Genomic DNA, 19216 nt, shown 5'->3' with positions numbered 1-19216 from the left:
TCAAGTACCGACTTACCACGCTATGCGCTGTCCCTACAGCTAAGCCTATGCTAGGCCTCCCAACATAATTTATACTGCAGCAATCATGCTTTGAGGTGGGCAAGAATACTCCGCCATTATAATGTGAATCACCATCATTGCACAAGGTCCAAACATGGCTCTTCCCATGAACCCAACGCACGTACCCTTCGCCACCTCTTCTCTGCAAGGCGCTTCGAATTGCGGGACAACCCGACCACTGGCATCATATCAATTAAATTGCCGCGGCGCCGCCGCCCTCAAAAGTTTGTTCATATTCGGAACGGGTGTGTGTGGAAGCAGTTTGCAACTCGATGCCTAGTTGTTTCACTTCTACGTTGGGCCATATACCCCAGACCAGGATTCAAAATCCTTCGCATCCGTTGACTGTGCCTAGGTGCTCGATGATGTCCCATCCAATTCTTTCTCATGCTACGGTGACTTCCATCTCATTCCAACCTTCAAACAACCGTCAGAGACCGACATTCTTCGGCGCCCACGGCTCACCTCGCATCATGGATGGGAAGATCTACGGTCGACGTTATCGCTCAGAGTCTTGCCACCACCACCTCCCCCCAGCTTCATGCGGCTGCCACACTCTTTATTCTTTCTTCTACAACTCCTCTTGGTCTTTGGTGCTCCAACGAACACGACCATCGACGATTCCAATTCTAGTTTCACATTCTCAGGCAACTGGAACACCGTTTCTCCCTCTTCACCCTGTCAAGTCTGTTCTTCACGGCCTGATTCATCTCGCACGCACGATTCAACATGGCACGACGGCAACATCAGACTGACCGCGCCTCCAACCACTGGATCACTGACATTCACTGGTCCGTCTTATTCACGTTTTCGAGACTCTCCTTCCATCTTGTTAGACAGGTACGGGCGTCTACATATACGGAATCGACCAAGCCATCAGTCAAGCGGACATTGTCTTCACACTGGGGAGCACACGAAAGACGCACCACTACACCGGCACAGAACAGTACGCCCAAGTTTTCCTGTGATTCAATCCAACACTTGTTAGGTTCAGCTACAATGCACTATTCTTCTCGGCAACCGGACTTTCTTCCGGATCCCACACCGTTAACTGGGAGCTAAATATCAACCCTAATACAGGGGTGGAGGTTCAGACCGCGTTGTTTGATTACGCGGTGGTAACTTCGGGTGAAAGTGTTGGTGGAGGGGGAGCTACCGGTGGTGGTGGTGGAAATTCGGCCCAACCTGCGAAGTGCGTTTATCTTACCTTCTTCAATTATTTCGTTGCCCAACTCAAGCAGGAGTGATTCGCCCGGTACCACTTCATCGTAAGTCTGGTGCTTCCCAACTTGAAAAAATATTAAAATTCCGTCCAGCAGCACTGGCCTTTCTCCATCTTCAAACCCAAGTTCTCATGCATCGTGCGCTTTGCTCACTTCGGCAAATAAATTGTCTTGAATCGTGTATAGCGACTCTGCTTCGGCATTTTCGTCGAATCGAAATGCCGCGACATCGTGAGTTTCATTTCGGACACTCCGAACGTTGCTCATCTCGCTACAGAATTCCCTCGTCTGTTCACTTTCCTCTCCCGATCGGTGCAACTCACCTTCCGACAGAGGGAAACCTGGAGGAGTAACTGGCGTGTCCCAGTATGTGTCCCAAGTTTCCTGTCTCCTTGCCTTATATGCCCTATTTTCTAGAACTGTTACGTGTGTGGCGATTATCCTTAGGATATCCTCGTTGACTCAAAACGTTGCAGTATCAGCGGAATCGTCACAACTATTACAGCCAACACAGAACCGACTTCTTCTTCAAGTTCGAAAACGAACGTTGGTGCAATCGTTGGGGGCGTAATCGGCGCATTAGCCGTCGCAGCGCTTGCCGTTTTCCTTCTGCTCTGGCGACATCGACGCCTGCAACATGCGCGATTAGAGGACGACAAAATGTTAGCCCGCTCTCACTTCCTCCCATTATCCGACTATCCCATTCGGGCCGCAACAAACACGCCCAATTCACCGTCTGATGAAGGAGACCAGCATTCGCCGACCGTTTTTTCATCCCAGCTTGAGCCCACCAAGGCAGAAAGGGAGGGTTTGAGTGTGGATAATGCAGCAACATCGACGACATCACTTTCGCCACAAGCCAGATTAGTGGAACCCATGAACGCCGCCACGAGGAGAGATTTGTCGCATTTAGAGGAGCGTTTAGCAACTTTGGAAGCACAACTAGCTGAACAACAGCCACCTCCGTACCTGCGAGAATAGCGCATACTTGAATATATACGGAGGTTAAAAAATAGCAGCCCCATTCCGATGCCAAAGGTAGTTGTTGGTCTCCGTCTTTAAATAAGGATGGGATTCAGGTAGAGAGCATCTTGAGAGCGTAGAGTACAAGCCGGTCCTAGTCGTGTAAATAAACATCGCGATTGCTAATTCATCGCCGTCGAGCTGCTTTGCTCTGAGCGTGCTGTGGTGGTGGCACATAATCCTTTGGACGCCGGAAGAGTAGAATGTGTGGTTCGGGAGCTGGATGAATGACACATTGAGCTGAGGCAGGATGAAATTGGGCAAATAATTACCATGGACTTCAAAATGCTCCCAGCCAAGACTCTGGGTAATACCAATTCCACGCCACTCCGGCTCAGACAAAAGACGGAGCGTTCCCGACTCCTCGTTGAAGAATTGTTTCGGCACCAGTCGGAGGAGCTGCTTAGGAAGGATGACGTGACGGTATTCGTAGTGGTCGTCTGTATATCGATCGGAGTAGTGGATCCTGCCGGTGGTTAACGCGCTTTCTAGCGGCTTGAAGCTGATACTTTTCGATGTATTCCTCGAGTTTACGCTGTTCTTCTTGCTCTTTGGCGAGTGCCGCGTCCATCGTGGGCTACCAGGATAATCAGCCTATCCAGCCTGAGAGCATCGAGAGTCAGCTTGCCTGATAGCGTTAATCAGACAGAAAGAAAGGCAACAAGGATGCGATTTGAGGTCAAAGGCCACACGACGAGTCACATCACGCTGTCACATAGTGGACCCATCATGTACAACAACTTTCTCCATTCATCGTTCCAGGGAAACAGCATCGACTTCGAAGACCAGAGTAGGCGACGTCAATTTGAAAATAAGGAAAACTGAACTCTCATAGTAGAGTCGTCTCCGTCTCCTCGCGAGAGAAGCCGTTTTGCGATGCACCACCAGGACCCAATCGATGAGTTCGATGACTATATGGACGACCCCAACGAGGAAAATTACACGGATAGCTACAATCCTGGCCACCCACATGACTACGACGAATACGAAGAGCTGGAATGCGATTTGACGCAATTCAACGCCCCAAGCGACACTCGTCACCACTATCCACCACTTACGACTGGTCGACCGAGGTTCCAAGCTTCAGCAGTCCATTATGACTCCCCGCGTACCCGACCGCCATCACCATCATCATCACGAGGCGCTAATCCTCTCAACTCAACCGGCATTCGACTAACCCCCATTTCCGATCTACGTGAGCAAACAAACTAAAGTTGTTCTAACGCGTTGACCGTCCACAGCGGACATGTATCGGGGAATATTCAAATTTCCGGTTTTCAATGCCGTTCAGTCCACTTGTTTCTCGACCGTATTCAGTTCCGATGAGAATTTAATTGTGTCCGGTGTGTCCATTATAATTGCTCAAGTATGATTCTCACTCGTTTAGCTCCAACTGGAAGTGGAAAGACTGTCCTGTTCGAACTCGCGATAATACGAATGCTTAAAGAGGTTGGGAGTAACTTCAAGTGTGTCTACATGGCTCCCACGAAAGCTCTTTGCTCTGAACGACAACGGGACTGGTCAACCAAATTTGCTTCTCTTGGGATCAAATGTGAATCTGCTTCATGGCACCATATCTTGATCTCACTTTTCAAGGTTGCGAGTTAACTGGAGATACTGTTCAGTTTGGCAAAGGTGTCTGGGGCGATGCGAAAGCAGCGACCATCATGTATGTTCAATTGTTTAAAATTACTAATCAGTGCACTACCCATATTGACAGAATCACCACTGTATGGTTTCTAATCATGAGAAAGAATATGCACTTATCCTCACAAAAATTAGGGCGAAAAGTGGGATAGTTTAACCAGAAACTGGTGCGTATGACTGTCGCTTCTCCTTGCTATCACCTCTTAGTCCATGTCTAGGTCGGAGCATGGACACATCCTGTCCCGCGTTCAATTGTTTCTTGTAGACGAGGTGAATTCATTTTAAACAAACCTAACCCGAGTCTTGAACGCTTCCAGGTACATATTCTCAACGAGTCGCGTGGAAGCACACTTGAGGTTGTTATTTCTCGGATGAAGTCGCGGGGTAGCAGTGTTCGCTTCTTGCTTGTATCAGCGACGGTGCCCAACATCCAGGACATTGCATCGTGGATCGGAGACAAAAGGCGGGAAGGCCCCGCAATCGTCTTTGAGGTATGTCGTATATTCATCTTGAGGAGGACCTAAAGTCAACTTTCAGTTCAACGAAAGTTTTCGACCTTGCAAATTGAAGCGCCACGTGATCGCGATTGACAGAGCACGCAGTGATAATGATTTCTCTTTTGCGCGCAAGATGTAAGGCCTCCCAAATGCAGAAGAAATTACTAATACTCAGCAGAGACCATAAACTTTTCCCTACTTTGCAAGCGCACGCAGTAGGCAAACCGATCCTCGTGTTCGTGTCCACGCGCAAAGGTTGGGTGTGCTCTCAGATACGTCGATAATTTATGACTCGATATAAGGAGTGACGACCACAGCAAAACAACTAATGACCGACTATGTTGATGCAGAAAAGAGCAGGAAACAATTGCCCTGGTCTCATGCGATGCGGTAGGTTTGCTGGACCTTATCCAATTGGAATTAACAGCACGCAGTAACGAATATGTGTTCCATGATCAAGCATTGAATGGTCATTTTTTTCCTCGTGCTTCGCATCCAACTGCTGATCCTAGTCCCAGAGTTCAGCAAATTTGGTATTGGAATTCATCATGCGGGCATGACTATGGACGACCGACGAGGAGTCGAAGACTTGTATTTGAGAGGCGCCCTCCGTGTGGTAGTTGCAACATCGGTATCATCCAACCAGTCTTCACTTGCTTGCCTGATGTTCCAGTAGACTCTTGCCGTCGGCGTTAACTTGCGTAGGTCTCGAGCTCGCACTGTTATCAGTTCTCTGATTTCTGTTTTAGCTGCACACACTGTGGTGATTAAAGGTGTTCATATATTCCAAAACAATCAATCAGGCGAATACTCCGACTTGGATGTGATGCAAATGCTCGGACGAGCGGTATGTCTCTTACCTAAGTTCATCTACATTTTTTCCTCAGCGCGCTGTAGGGCAGACCACAGTTTGGTTCGTGTGTCCCTGGAACCGCATTCTCAATGTTAATGTTGCACAGACACCGACGGTGTCGCGATTATCATGTGCGAAACAGAGCTTGAGAACAAGTATCGCGAACTCGCTCAAGGCAAGACAACCGTGGAAAGCTCTTTGCATCTAAATCTGGCTGAACATATCAACTCTGAAATCGGTCTGGGTACCATTACGAGTATGCAGTCCGCGAAAAGCTGGTTGCGGAGTTCCTTCTTGTTTCAACGTGTCAAGAAGAACCCTGCACATTACTCTCTGGGGAAAACCGAAAATCAGTCATGGGAGGAGCGCATCGACGAGATGGTCATCGATAGCATCGGAAAACTACGTTCAACGCAACTTATCAACGACGTTGAGGCTGGGATTAACAGCGACGCCCTGGCGTCGACCGAGTTTGGCGACATCATGAGCAAGGTTCAATTCAAGTATTTGTATTTGGTATCTACTGATAAGAGTGCTAGTTCTACATCCGACAGTCCACTATGAGTCTCATTTTAGCGTTACCGGAAAAGCCTACATTACGTGAACTAGTAAGTTTCCTTGGAAGAGAGAACCGAAAAAGTAACGTCCCTTGCAGCTTGAATTGATTTCAGCATCAGAAGAGTGAGGTGTCCCCATTATTTCGCTCAAGCCAACTGGTCATAGATTGGCCGAAACCAAATTGCGCGCATCAGAGAAGACGGCAAGCTTCCATTTTCAACACTATGTCTTGCCCATACTCATGAGTACCATAGATATTCAACAAGCTACGACGCCACAACGACATCCGATTTGAAGTCAAAAAGGTCGAAAAATCATCGGACAAAATCTTTCTCCTCATTCAGGTTGGTTCATCAATTATATCCTTCACCCATGAGCACAACGTCTTTGGTAGGCAGTTCTCAGCGGCATCTCCCTCAACTCTCCCGACTACAAAGCCGCTGACAGTCAGCTAAACCTGGAGGCTTTTGCGGTCTTCAAACACGTCTCCAGAATTGCTCGAGGTTGTTAACATTTGTTTCTTGATCGCGTCTCATACCAAATAGTTATTGTGGAGGTCGCTCTCGTAAGGAAGCGTGGCGCACAACTGAAACATGGGCTTGAATTGTAGGATTGTTTGTCGTCGCATTTCACGACTCTCACTTAAGTTGTAGAGTGCGATGCTTAACTGCAAAAGCATGGGAGGACAGACCGGTTGTCTTGAAACAAATTGAGTCGATCGGCGAAAAATCGTAAGTTGTCCTATTTCCCTCGTCGCCTTGTCCAATCATCTGCAGCATCAAAGTACATAGAATGCGTCGAATCGGCAACCTTTGACCGTTATCCACAGGTACTGGCTGAAAACGGCATCACGACACTGGCGCTTTTAGCGAAGCAAGACGCACATAAAATCGAAAATGTAGCTATGCTTTCTGTCGCATGGCATATCATCAAACCAGTCTTTCAGTTGCTGAATCGACGGCCCCCTTTCGGCCTTGAAATTCTTGCGGCTGTTAACGAGATACCCAAATATCATGTTGACATTGCGGAGGTCGGAGTGCACTCTAATGGCGGTAAAGACCCGGTTGAAATCGACCTGGCCGTCACATGTGGTCTCACAAACAAAACTAACAACACTGGGAAGCTCAAGAAGCAGAAGTGGACGCAGATGACTTCTATTCTCACTTTGACCTCGGATTTGGAGCTTGTGGACTTCAGAAGGATTCCGTCAGTTTGCCTATATCTCACACCCCCACAATGCTGACTGTTTTGTTGTAGAACGAAGGCCCTTAAAGACGCTAAAAAGTTTGAAATTACTGCCGAACTGACGAAACCTAGTCAATCTGTGATGGTCCTAATAACTTCGGTAAGTTCAATGGTCAATATCAATAAACGTTGGGTTAACGAGCGCGCATTGAGGAATCGATTGCTGGGGCTACTGTCAGTCAAGCATACAAACCGAATCTGTCCTACACAGAATATCCTACACGCGATACCCGTCCGCCCACCGCTCTTGTGTGTTTACTTTCCTTGATGCCATCAATCTCAAACGTCATCAGGACCTTGATCTTGCCGGTCTTGAAGATGATCCTGAGTTCTGGAACACGGCCGTCGATGCAGAGGGCAACTTTGAAGAACCTCTCAAGCAACCTATTTTGAGAGATTTAACCCAAAGTTCGTTTTTCCTCTGTCTGCATGGCCAGCGATTGGACGGATGATACTCAGCCCACACACAAAAAAAATCGACCGACCCGCCTGCATCCTCAGCCTCAGGTCCAGAAAAATTGAGTAATGGAAACTACAAGTGCGTTTGCTGACGTGGTATCATCGGGAGGGACCGCTGAATTTTGTCAGATGCAATCACCCTTGCAAGGACAAAACCAAATGTCGACATTTATGGTGAGTATCAAATAGTTCAGCCAAGCTCCCAGGACACTGAAGCATACCAGCTGTCGTGACGGCTTACCTGAACTTCCACGTGCTGCAAAAAGACGGTTAGACGATAATCCCAAGCCCGCAGAGCCAATCGCTGCAAAGAAACCGAGCAAGGTTACCAACAAGCCGGACAAAACTATTCAGCAGCTTGAGCAACTACACGAAAGCACGAAAGCCAATCTGAAGCTTGTACCGGGCAGTCGTTTGAAACTAGAGTCGCCTGACGAACTAAAGCGCAAGAACAAAGTCAATCTGGATTTCAGCGTCAAGCTTTCGGATTTGAAGGATAAAGAATCGCTTCCAACCTCGTTTCCTCGCTTGCAACTTGACGATGATGATGATGACCTTCCTGAGCCTCAAGAACTTGTCCAAGCTGCGAAGTCTGGTCTGAAACGGCAGCGAAACTCATCGCCAGATTACTCCGACTCCGAACTCGACTCTATGATCCGACATGTGCCTTCTGAGACGATGAAATTCAAGTCGCCCAAACGAGCTCATACTCCCAAACGCAAGAACCGCAACGAAGAAAACTTCCGCCCTTTGAAGAAAGTACACCGAGAAGACGTTGCGGTGGGCAACTCTGTTGATACTTTCCAGCCCAGGGAGCTGATATCTAATCATTTAGCCATCGCCGGAATCAGCGTCAAACGAGTCGCACGACCATTCGATGGCATACTACGATGTCCAACCTCTTTTCAATTTCGCCGAAGACTTCCAGTACGGCACTCCCGAGGTCGAACTTACGCTGCCTTCCACACCTTCACTGACGGATGACGACCGCAAGACGATCAGCGACATGTCTCAACCAGTTGCAACGCCGGATGCGCCAGCTCCAATGCCCACACAAAAGGCGGATGGACCTTGCAACGAGGACACGAATGAAGACTTGATGGCGTTGGACGAATGGCTGAATAGCGGGGCTGTGGAAATCGTGTGATCGTGAAGGAGCATTATTTCTACCTTGTGGACCTAGTTAAAGGCATCGTGCATTCGAGAGAAACCAAAACTGAGAGTCGACCGGCCTTTGCTGACAAAGCGGTTTGACAAGCCTTTCCTCCAGCCAGCTTTCTGGAGCCGCATCCAAATGTTGTGCTTGGAGAATTCATTACTTATTGCGCGTCGTGATATCCTTGCCATGAACTAGGGGCCTCCAGCATGGAGTGGGCCAGGGTTGTTTGTGAACAGTCATCGGCGATCGCCAATGTCTTCAGTGAACGGGAACGACCATGGACACCAGGTGCGCCTACCGTTTATTGCTACTTAACCGTGTTAACAAGACTCAACCGCATTATAGCTTACACCTCCAAAATGGCATCTACCCAGTCAATTCACCTCTTTCCATGCCTGGGGTACCCCCCAAATTGCCTTTGTGGACAAGACAGATGTCATCGCGCTTTTGCCTGAACGATTTCGATATCTGCTCCTCCTTCCTCCCCGCTATGGCAAAACCATGCTCGTGTCCATGCTCACTTTGTACTACGGTCTTCACGGCTTCTCCGACTTTCCGGAGCACTTCAGAGCGCTCAATATCGCCAAGAAGGTCCCAACCCCACATAACCGGCATATCTACCTGTCTTTCGACTTCGGCCCTCTTCGTGGACAAAAGACCTTGGACTCGATTTCATGCGCGCTGGATGATGTAATAGATGTCGCGTTCTCTGAACTTGGAGTTTGCTATCGCTACCAGCTTGGCATAATACACTGGGCCGAAAAACGTCCCAATGAAGTTGTGTGGTTACTGGTGTCGTTTTTTCCTTCCCATGTAGTTCGCAAGTTGACGTTTGCCCCAGGATCTTATAGAGCAAAAGGGCTACTCGCTATTTGTCAGCGTCGATAATTATGATGCTCTCTTTCATCCTGTTGGTGAACCCATTTCTCAAAGCTTCTACCGCGATGCCATTGCGCTGTTGGAGGCGCGGTTTTGGACCCCACTCCGTGCGGATGTTGTTCACAAGCTGATTGTAACGGGTGTCTTTTTACTTCCTGGGCTCGATCTGCCGCCCAGAATACCCGCCGAGTTCATCAATGGTTGCGGATTCACTGAGCTGGAGGCAACTAACCTAGCCTCCCTATTTCTTGGCCAATCAATGGATGTAGATCGGCTTCGTTCGACCTGCAATTACTCTGCTCCTGGCAGCACATATTCCACATTCCATCCTCAACTTGTGCTAGATTGGATAGCCGTCCAAGATTCTCCAAATGACGAGGAACTCTACGAGTCTTATGCGACACTGGCCGATATGCTCAAGTGCCTACCTACTTCTTCCTCGAATCCGAATGTCGCCTCGCAGGACGGTCTGATCGCGTTGCTCACTGTCGGTCGAGTGAAAATCACGGAACTCGACGCTTTTGCTGAAGACGACCCCACCAAAATTACGTGGGCTGCCATTCTGCAAGCTGGCGGCTTGATTCCTGATGCTGAAGCGGACCACTATAAGATTTTCAACAAACATGTCCTCTCCTTGGTGCGTGAACCATACGAATCTCACATAAGCCCTAATTGACTCATTGCAGATCCATGCTCAGGTTGATCGCCTTGTGCTCAAACGCTACGATTCAAATTTCGCATTTATGATCACGTGGGGCGATTACTGTATCTGGAATCGCACTGCACCGTTCACAGGTCTGCTCGCCAAGATTCTTCACGACATGCTGCGCTTCACGTTCTTTGGTCTCCAGCCAGAACCCACATTGCTCGGTGTCTTCGAGCTTATATTCCGTTACAAAGAAGCTCTGGAGCGTTGGCCGTTGTTGCCATTTATACTACGCCCTCGACAAGCTGACCCCATGCCCATCACCGTCATTCTTCCCACACGTAGCTGGCTCCCAGAATTTATGGATCTAGAGCTTGTCAACTTATCTCTGGAAGGGATGTGGTATGGCCTGCATGCCAACGACTTGGACCAACGCCGACCGACACCAGGGGAACTCGAGGCGTTGTTTGATCATTTTTGTGGACTGGACATTCCGGAGCTCGTTCAGCAACCGTATCGAGCCTCGCTGAATGACTCGACCGTTGTAACAGTCGAGAGCTTTACCAACTGCGTGGTGACGGCCCCCCGGTTTGTTTCCGTTGGCGGCGCCCATGTTGTCGGTTCACATTGGTTGCCTGACGGTGTTGTCGAGAACTGATTTAGTGACACCTGAGTACTAACTCAACTCTGACGACGTCTTGTAGTATAATAGTCCCACGCCTGGTTTCCAGTTCACGCTGCCTTCGATGCACTGACTGATGACGACCGAAAAGCCACTGGAGACAGATGAACCTTGCAACGATGTCGTAGCGGATGATCCTGTGGATTGCTACTGCATACCAGTGAAAGAGAGTGGTAGACATTTCTCATCACACGTTAGACCCACAAGAATTGAGAATTTTACATGTCAGCCTTATTAAGACCAGGCCAGCTGCTCCCGATCGAGTGCCAAAACTACTAGCTCCACAACTGGTGCAAAGGGAATAAGTGATAAAGGTGTGGCTACCGGCTATGCACTAGTCATACCATCAACATGTCAAACTGGCAGTAATATGCCCGGCGTGACAGGACCACAATGTTCAGTGAACTTTTGAATAAAATACACTGTACATCCAAAATATGTTTACCAAATGTATGCATTATCCAGTGAACTTTTCCTCTGTTCAATGAACATTTAAAAGGCCTGGTGAATATTCAAAAAGAGGTAAGGTTCACTGAATATAACCTATTTGTTCACTGAATTATTACAGTTTGTCCATTGGATATCCTCAATATGTTCACTGAACACAACTATATTGTACACTGAATTATTACAGTTTTTCCACTGGATATCATGAATTTGTTTACTGAACACAACTATATTGTACACTGAATATTCTGGGTTTTCCTCCTAGCTGAATCCCATATTATATCCGTGTTCACCGAATGCCACTGAATTCACTGACTATACAGAATGAATTTAAATTATTCAGTACTATTGACACTGGCCCAAAATATCTCATCAAGCTCACGAGATCTCTTGGATACCTTTCGTTCTACCTCTTCCTTATAAAGCATCATCAAAACATGGACACAAAAATCATAGTTAACATCGGACATCTGCCGAAGTTGTGCCTCAAAACCGTTGAGCCATGCATTTAGTTGCTCTGCAGTTTCAGTATTGAAAGCACGAGTCAAATGTGGATGGCCCTGTTCATCAGTCTGTACCGTAATGAGATCTGGTTGTGAACTGTTCGATGGTGCCGGGTTACACCAGACACGGCAGAGAAGATCTGTAGCCTGATGGTTAATGTAGTGCCAGGCATCAACGATGAGCTTGGTGCCAGTGATCCACAAGTTGTTGCGGTCTTGAGTAACAATATGACGCAAAAGGCTGCATGCATCGTCGTAGGCCAAAAAACTGGGTCGATGATCAGGATAATCTGCCCAGATAGCATCTAAAATACGCCAAACGCGTGAAGGAGTTTCGCCAACAAAGACTTTGCCCCAGCCGACCGGACAACCACAAGCCCATTGCACAGTTTGCAGGCAATATGTTGTTCTGGCACGAAACGTATGCTCGACATCCATTCCCAAAATTCCATCGAGTTCAGGTAGGTCGGGACGAATTCTTGTATCACCAGGCCCAGAATGGTTGTTGCTCGTATTTGCCTGATTTTCTTGTCGGCGTATGATGCGCCGAACACCAGTGAATGATAAACGGAAGCGGGTAAGATACTTCTGATACCACATCTTGTGAGTAGCACTTGCACAGGTAAGTGCGCCAGGTTCCGAGACGTGCAGACCACATGAGGCAATGCCACATAAGTCGCTTCGGTCTAAGTGGTGCTTGCAAAACCGTCCATTTCTATAGTTGGTGAGAGGATTTTCGCATTCTTTTACTGCACAAATCTATAGTTTGAATTTAGTCATGAACGGCTCAGTAAATCAATAAAACGGACACGATGAGTTATAGTCTTGCCATCCATTACAGCCATGCGGACATAACCACGTTTCGAGCCAGGTATACGTTGTTGTTGAGCCGGGAAACGTGCAAGACCAGAAGGTATTGTAGCTACTTCTGGAGCTGGGGAATGAGGTCCTTCCATGAGTGGTTCAGTATCGGAGTGAACTTGTGAATGTTGCTATATAGTATATTCAGATGAGGGGACTTGATCAAAGATTTGTGGACACGCACCGGTTCAATACCAACAATAGCCTCCTCATCACCAGACAATACCCCAAGCTCAATATCATTGAGATCAGAGTGGTATCGTTTGAGATGAGTGCAGTCCAGACAGCCATGGTCCATTGCTCCCGCAACAACCCCACCATTCTTTCCAATAGCATCTCGTACTGACTCCGAAAGCACATTGGCAGTAGAATGTGCAGGGACTGCAAACTCTTCAATCAAATCATGTGCTGACAGTAGACGCCGACTGAAGTGTTCCTGGTAAAGTCGTTGCGATTGGCGTGCAGTTATAGCCGTCTTGGTAGGTACAATATCATTGAGCCATTCTGAGAATGTTGACCAGCCTACATGGAAACGAAGTAGAGCCTTCTCCTGTGCTACAGCAATGCGGCGGTGTATCCAGACACCATGCTTTGAGACACGAAGATAGTTGGCATCAGACTCAAGGCGTTGTTTGCGTTGGAAGGAAGTGCCCGGAGGTCGGTAAGTAATACGGTCGGGGTAGTACTCTGATTCACATTTTATGCAGTAGGCGACAAAGAGGGTGGCGGTTTTCCAGTTGAAGTCGCGATCAAGAACGCGCACAGTCATAGGCTTTTTATAGCGTCGGAGGGTACGAGGGTGGAAGTTATCAGCACAAAAGACACAGTGGAGGCGGACGGTGCATAAAAGAATTGGAGGCTCAGGGAAATTCATGGAAGTTGTGTCATCTATTCCTAAGATTCGGTATAGGGAGTCGATTTCGCCAGACAACTTCGAAGCAACCTCGACTGAGACATCCGGATGCTCTGGTGGGAAGTCGGGATGCTCATGATGTGAACCACAAGCCTCTCGAATAATCTCCTTGAGGCTCGTGAGCCAAGCGGTACGTTGCTTCTGATAAGGCTCGCGCCGCTGATTTTGATGCAATCGGAATAAGGGATAGGCAGTAATAAGAGCGGAGGTGATGTAGAGGGCACGCTGAAGGGAGAACTCTTTGGGCAAGTAGAATTGCAGAAAGGTGAGGAAGATGCTGACCGTTGGAGGCAACATCACAGTGCCAAATCAGGCAATGATACGAACTCTACTCTCAAGAACTATAGATTCCCATATTCTCCTCACGAAGTCAAAGTCCATATTCTACTGTACACCCAAACGTGTCAAATGCCTAGACTACGAGCCAAAGCCGACGAATATATGGCATCGTTGGGCTCGAGAACTGGGGGACAGATGGGGGATACATTAGTCTCAATACTAACTAAGTTTAGTGAAGGGACATACAGCGGTTGGGCAGTATTGGTACTAGGGAACAGTCTACATATCATGTGTACTGTTCCCTCAGAGTTTGGCATGCCGCGTGCCCAAATCTCCATCGTTCCGGACGAAAGTCGGCAGGCAGTAAGGGGTGGGGCTAGTCTTGAAGCTCCTCGAGTTTCGCGTAAGACGAGCGAGCGGTTGATGCGTGGAATGCACACCAATATTCACTATATTTCCGGCACAATCAGCTCATCTTTGGGTCGTTCTTGCCAGAAATTAACGAGCTAGTAGGTGGAATATAGCGATAATCACACACCAGGTTTCGCGCGAGAATACGCAGCGGTCATCCCATATATGCACATAAATGGTTTCCGGGCATCGGGAGTATTTCGTGCGCCTCTCGCCTGCGCGTGGATCGTTCGGGCTGAAAGTCGGTGAGTGAGCGTCGGGTATGTGAGGCTAAACGCTCACCAAGTTTCGCGCCGACAGGATGAGCGAGCGCTGCGTGGTGAGCCTTACACCATCTGCTTGTATATCTTGAGCTATTCTAGCCCATTCTTGCATCGTTCTGGCCAGAAAGCGGTAAGCAGTGAGGAAAGGCACTAAGACTAATGCCTACCAATTTTTGCGCCGATACATACAGCGGTTGTTGGGTTATGGCCAGGGCCAGGCGCATGAGGGAGAAGGTGACTGAGTGGGAAGGACAGAGAGTGGTGGATGCTTGGGAAGGTGGAAAGAGATATGAACTGAGCTCAAAGGCAGCCCAGACGACAGAGAGAAAGCAAGACCACTCCCAGGGACCAAGTTCTAGACCGATCTCGCAGCTGTGGACACAGCTGACTTGTGCCTGGGCTACTGCCGGAGCACTTCAGGGAGTGGGGTGTACTCGCCACCTGTACCAATCGCAGTAGCAGTGGTTAGAGTACAAGGGATCAAATACCAAACACAGTCACAAGTTGACCGTAATCATCATGTGATCCTTGGAGTCTCGGAGTGCAGCATATCAACGCATTTCTCGCATTTCTGAGGAAGAATACAGTATAAGCTAACTACTATGCATCAATAGAGTCACTGTCCACATCCTCAAGGGTCTGCTGCTTACGCTTCTTAGCGCGATCCAGAGCTCGAGTGATTTCCTCCTGAGTCAGCTCCACCTCTTTGCGTTTTCCCTTGCCTTTACTATCCGACGTGGAGGCTTCTTGGTCCTGTGCTTCTTTCTCCCTCATCTTGCGTTCCTTCTCCCTTTCCACCTTCTTTGCCTCGACACGCAGAGCAACATATGAATTGAAAGCAGTCTTCTTCATACTAGCAAACATAGCCTCATCCTCGGCACTTAAATTTGGGCTTCGATTGATCCAGTCGTATGCAAGTGGCGCCAAAAGTAGGTCGGGATTCGTACAGAAGTCACGGTCAGACTTTACGATGGTATGTCCAATGTCAAATGCTAATTCGATTTCGGCCTTGTTGAACGTAAGCCCACCGAAGGGGGAATATTCATCTGCTGTGGATTTGCTTATCAAAATGCAGGATACTCAAGTATTATCACATACTAGCAGGGAGACGATACTTGGGCCCCTTGTCAGGGTTCTTGAAGTGTTCCTTGGCATAATTGCACCCGTCAATCAGTCCCCAGTATCGAGAACGAATAATATCCACCGTATCTGCCTGACCGTACCCATTAGGTGGTGCTCCGAGCTTTTCTGCAAGGAATTTGATGGCTGGGGTGCGTTTAGATCCTTTGCCAATGCTATGTCCAATTGAGGGACGTTCGCGGGCCGCATCCAAAGGGCGAAACTCGGGAGATATACTGGTGGCAAAACTCGGGGGTGGAATGACTTGAGCCTTGGATGAGAGTTGATATAGGTATTTGCATTCTAAATGAGATCACATACCGGAGCTATGATCAGTTTGTCTGTTTTTGGCCGCTCCAATGCAAAACGAAAGATGAGAACATTTTCATCGGCATCAAATATAAGCCGGCAACGATTTGGAGCATTCAACTGCATTTGAGGCTCAAACTCTCCACGTAATGCGCCCCCAACATTACCGATTGAGGCAGCAGCATTAGGTGGGCGAATCTTGAGTTCGTTGAACCCTGCGGTGATTCAGTCATAAGCGCTAAATCAGAGCTAGTGTTGACGTACCATGTGAGGGGCTCAAAGCGCAAAGGACAGCGGGAGCAAGCTCAGTCCATCGACCAAAGAATTGATTATCAGACAGTCGCTTCTCAACGCGAAGGTTTGGTCGTTGTGGTGGTGCAACCCAGGCTCTTGCAATATTCCCATCTGGCATGGTAATATCGGCACCCACTAGAATAAGACAAGAACAGGAAGCAAAGGCTTTACATCCAAACAATTAGCACATACCGGTTAGCGTGGCCTCAATTTCTGTGTCCAAATCACCAGGCAGCGGACTAACAAGTGCGAGTTTGAGATTCTTGTTCTCAGTCTTCTTCTGGTTCTTGCCCTGTGCCCCTTCTTCACCTTCATCATCACTGGTAGTATCGACAGAATGCGGTGGAGGACTTGACGACAAGCGACCGCTGGTGCCAGTGGCGTCAGCATCAAGATCACTAAGCTCAGACATGTCGTCAATAACTGCTAAAAGTGAAATGTTAGACCAGTCAACCTATCCAGCCTGACCATGAATCACATACAGATTGCAGCATCAACCACAGCACCGGCAGTTCCAAGGCGCTTGGTTCTGGGTGGTGGGTCTGAAGAACGTTGATCAACCAGTAGTTTATTGGCAGCGCTAATTCCCAGACACAAATGTTCAGTAGCAATATTTGGTTTTGATACTTGCAACGCACCGAGTCATAGAAGGCTTCTGCTTATCAGCAAGAAGATCTTCATTGTCCTTCACAGCGCTGGTTCTGGGTGCAGAACTACCACTGGTTAATGTGCCTACGCCAGTAGCGTCCCGAGGTCGATGAGCAGAGAATCGATCAAGTGCCCTGTCGGTCGATGTCGCAAGTTGCTTCTTGACTGCAATGAGCAGCTGGGGCTTCAACTGTTTGTCAATGCCAGGAATTTTGAGGTGCACGGCCAGCGCTCGAAGCTCAGGCAACTTGAGCGAACCAACAGGTTGGCTTTTGATATCATCCAGCTTGGGGAGAGCATTCTCATCATAGGGAAGAGGGGGCATGGTGCAGAAAGCTGAGTCAGTCAGGCATCCGACACTGCCTTTCTACTGACCATGATCACGAGAATAATATTTGAAAAACCCAAGCAAATGCAGACATGATGTTCAGTGAATATCTGTGCAGTGGCTGTCAATTAAATGTTCAGTGAATCTCCTGCAGATATAGTGACAAAGGATGTAGTGCTTGTTCGGTGAACTTATCTACAAAGTCAGTGGGATTCAGCGCACAAACGCTCAAAGGACACTGAATAATACTGAACAAAGTTGAGATAAGATCAATGTTGGTCGGTGCATAAGTTCATCCACAGCCAGTGAATGTTCAGTGCATTCCGGTGGAATTACAAGCCATGTACGGTGAACAAAGGAAAGGGTCGATGAACATCACAAGAAACGTAAGATTTGTCACCGAATGCCACCAAGAAGTCAGCGGCATCCACCGGCAGTCAATGTTCTCCGATGTACACCGGTGGATCCTGCATGTCCGCGCGTATCACTCCAAACTGGCCAGGTGCTCACCCAGGCAGCAGATATGGTTCAACCTCTCGGGAAATCCCTTTGGATTCTTTCAAGGGTCCACTAGAATTAGCGTCCCCCTTTGGTTTGTCGCGTTCCAGACCCAAACGCTGACTGACTGTTGAATTCGAAGATGCGTCCGAGTCTGACTCATCAAGTTCTCCTTCAACCAACTCCTCTGATGTGAAAGAGAATCATGTACACCAGGTTCGCCTACTAGTACCTGATTGTTGCCACCGGAGACTTAACTGCACGATAGCTTGCACCTCCCAAAATCAAATGGTATCTACCTGGGACATTTGACTCTTTTCAAGACTGGGGACTACCCCAACTTGCCTTCGTGGACAAGACAGATGTCATTGCGCTCTTGCCTGAACGCTTCCGGTATCTGCTCCTCCTTCCTCCTCGCTATGGCAAAACCATGCTCATGTCTATGCTCACTCGGTACTACGGTCTTTACGGCTTCTCTGAGTTTCCAGAGCGATTCAGAGCGCTCAATATCGCCAAGAAAGTCCCAACCCCACATAACCGGCATATCTGCCTGTCTTTCGACTTCGCCTCTCTTCGTGGACAAAAGACTTTGGACTCGATTTCTTGCGCGTTGGATGATATAATATACGACGCTTGCTCATATCTTGGAGCTTCTTACGGCCTGCCGCTTGACATAACAGATGTAGAAGAATGGGCCGAAAAGCAACCTAATCCATTGGTTTGGCTATTGGTGTTGTCTTTTCCTTCCCATGTAGTTCGCAAGTTGACGTTTGCCGTAGGATCTTATAGAACAAAAGGGTTACTCGCTGTTTGTCAGCGTCGATGATTATGATGCTCTCTTTCATCCCGTTGGCCCGGGTGAACACATCTCTGAAAGCGTCTACCGAGATTCCATTGCGCTGTTGGAAGCGCGGTTCTGGACCCCACTCCGTGCGGATGTTGTTCACAAGCTGATCGTAACGGGCGTGTTTTTACTTTCTGGGCTTGACCTGCCGCCCCAAATACCCGTCGAGTTCGTCGACGGTTGTGGGTTTACCGTGCCAGAGGCAACCAACCTTGCGACCTTATTTCTCAACCAATCAATGGATGTAGCTCAGCTTCATCCGACCTGCAATTACCCCCGCTCCTGGCAGCACCTATGCCACACTTCACCCTCAACTTGTGCTAGATTGGATCACGGTTCACGACCCTTCGACCAAGGGAAAACCCTTCAAGTCTTATGCAACACTGACTGATACGCTCAAGTGCCTCCCTACTTCTTCCTTGAATCCGAATGTTGCCTCACAGGACGGTCTGATTGCATTGCTCACTGTCGGTCGAGTCAAAATTACCCACTTCGATGCTTTTACTGAAGACGACCCGGCGAACATTACATGGGCTGCCATCCTACAAGCCGGTGGTTTGATCCCCGA

General features: G+C 48.3%; 4 protein-coding genes across 4 annotated transcripts; 2 read left to right on the top strand and 2 right to left on the bottom strand.

Annotated features, from left to right (window-relative positions):
- Positions 1 to 2433: 2433 nt before the first annotated feature.
- Positions 2434 to 2877, bottom strand: MIND_01068200 (Cyclin-dependent kinases regulatory subunit; the record flags this gene model as incomplete). Its single annotated transcript, XM_037367259.1, has 3 exons — positions 2434 to 2525; positions 2579 to 2772; positions 2816 to 2877. 3 exons carry the CDS (start codon positions 2875 to 2877, stop codon positions 2434 to 2436), a joined length of 348 nt encoding a protein of 115 aa, XP_037216653.1.
- A 158-nt stretch (positions 2878 to 3035) lies between these two features.
- MIND_01068100 (DEAD/DEAH-box DNA helicase) lies at positions 3036 to 8712 on the top strand (the record flags this gene model as incomplete). The annotated part of the gene is made up of 32 exons (XM_037367258.1): positions 3036 to 3096; positions 3142 to 3501; positions 3548 to 3649; positions 3694 to 3858; positions 3903 to 3975; positions 4027 to 4036; positions 4089 to 4120; positions 4172 to 4223; positions 4271 to 4444; positions 4491 to 4585; positions 4629 to 4705; positions 4753 to 4840; positions 4885 to 4919; positions 4969 to 5081; positions 5127 to 5151; positions 5200 to 5297; positions 5348 to 5363; positions 5410 to 5795; positions 5843 to 5911; positions 6116 to 6205; positions 6256 to 6364; positions 6407 to 6467; positions 6515 to 6592; positions 6638 to 6644; positions 6691 to 7067; positions 7119 to 7206; positions 7260 to 7355; positions 7400 to 7514; positions 7566 to 7644; positions 7695 to 7739; positions 7790 to 8345; positions 8401 to 8712. 32 exons carry the CDS (start codon positions 3036 to 3038, stop codon positions 8710 to 8712), a joined length of 4044 nt encoding a protein of 1347 aa, XP_037216652.1.
- Positions 8713 to 8976: 264 nt separating this feature from the next.
- On the top strand, positions 8977 to 10907 carry MIND_01068000 (AAA-ATPase-like domain-containing protein; the record flags this gene model as incomplete). The annotated part of the gene is made up of 4 exons (XM_037367257.1): positions 8977 to 9012; positions 9070 to 9516; positions 9566 to 10240; positions 10290 to 10907. 4 exons carry the CDS (start codon positions 8977 to 8979, stop codon positions 10905 to 10907), a joined length of 1776 nt encoding a protein of 591 aa, XP_037216651.1.
- An 806-nt stretch (positions 10908 to 11713) lies between these two features.
- Positions 11714 to 13952, bottom strand: MIND_01067900 (uncharacterized protein; the record flags this gene model as incomplete). Its single annotated transcript, XM_037367256.1, has 3 exons — positions 11714 to 12640; positions 12691 to 12873; positions 12927 to 13952. The coding sequence occupies 3 exons, from the start codon at positions 13950 to 13952 to the stop codon at positions 11714 to 11716; spliced, it is 2136 nt and encodes a 711-aa protein (XP_037216650.1).
- Between the last annotated feature and the right edge of the window lie 5264 nt (positions 13953 to 19216).

This window comes from Mycena indigotica, assembly GCF_014461135.1.
Source record: "Mycena indigotica strain 171206Taipei chromosome Unknown Mind.scaff0009, whole genome shotgun sequence".
NCBI lineage: Eukaryota > Fungi > Basidiomycota > Agaricomycetes > Agaricales > Mycenaceae > Mycena > Mycena indigotica.
This window is presented reverse-complemented; position numbering and strand designations above follow the sequence as displayed.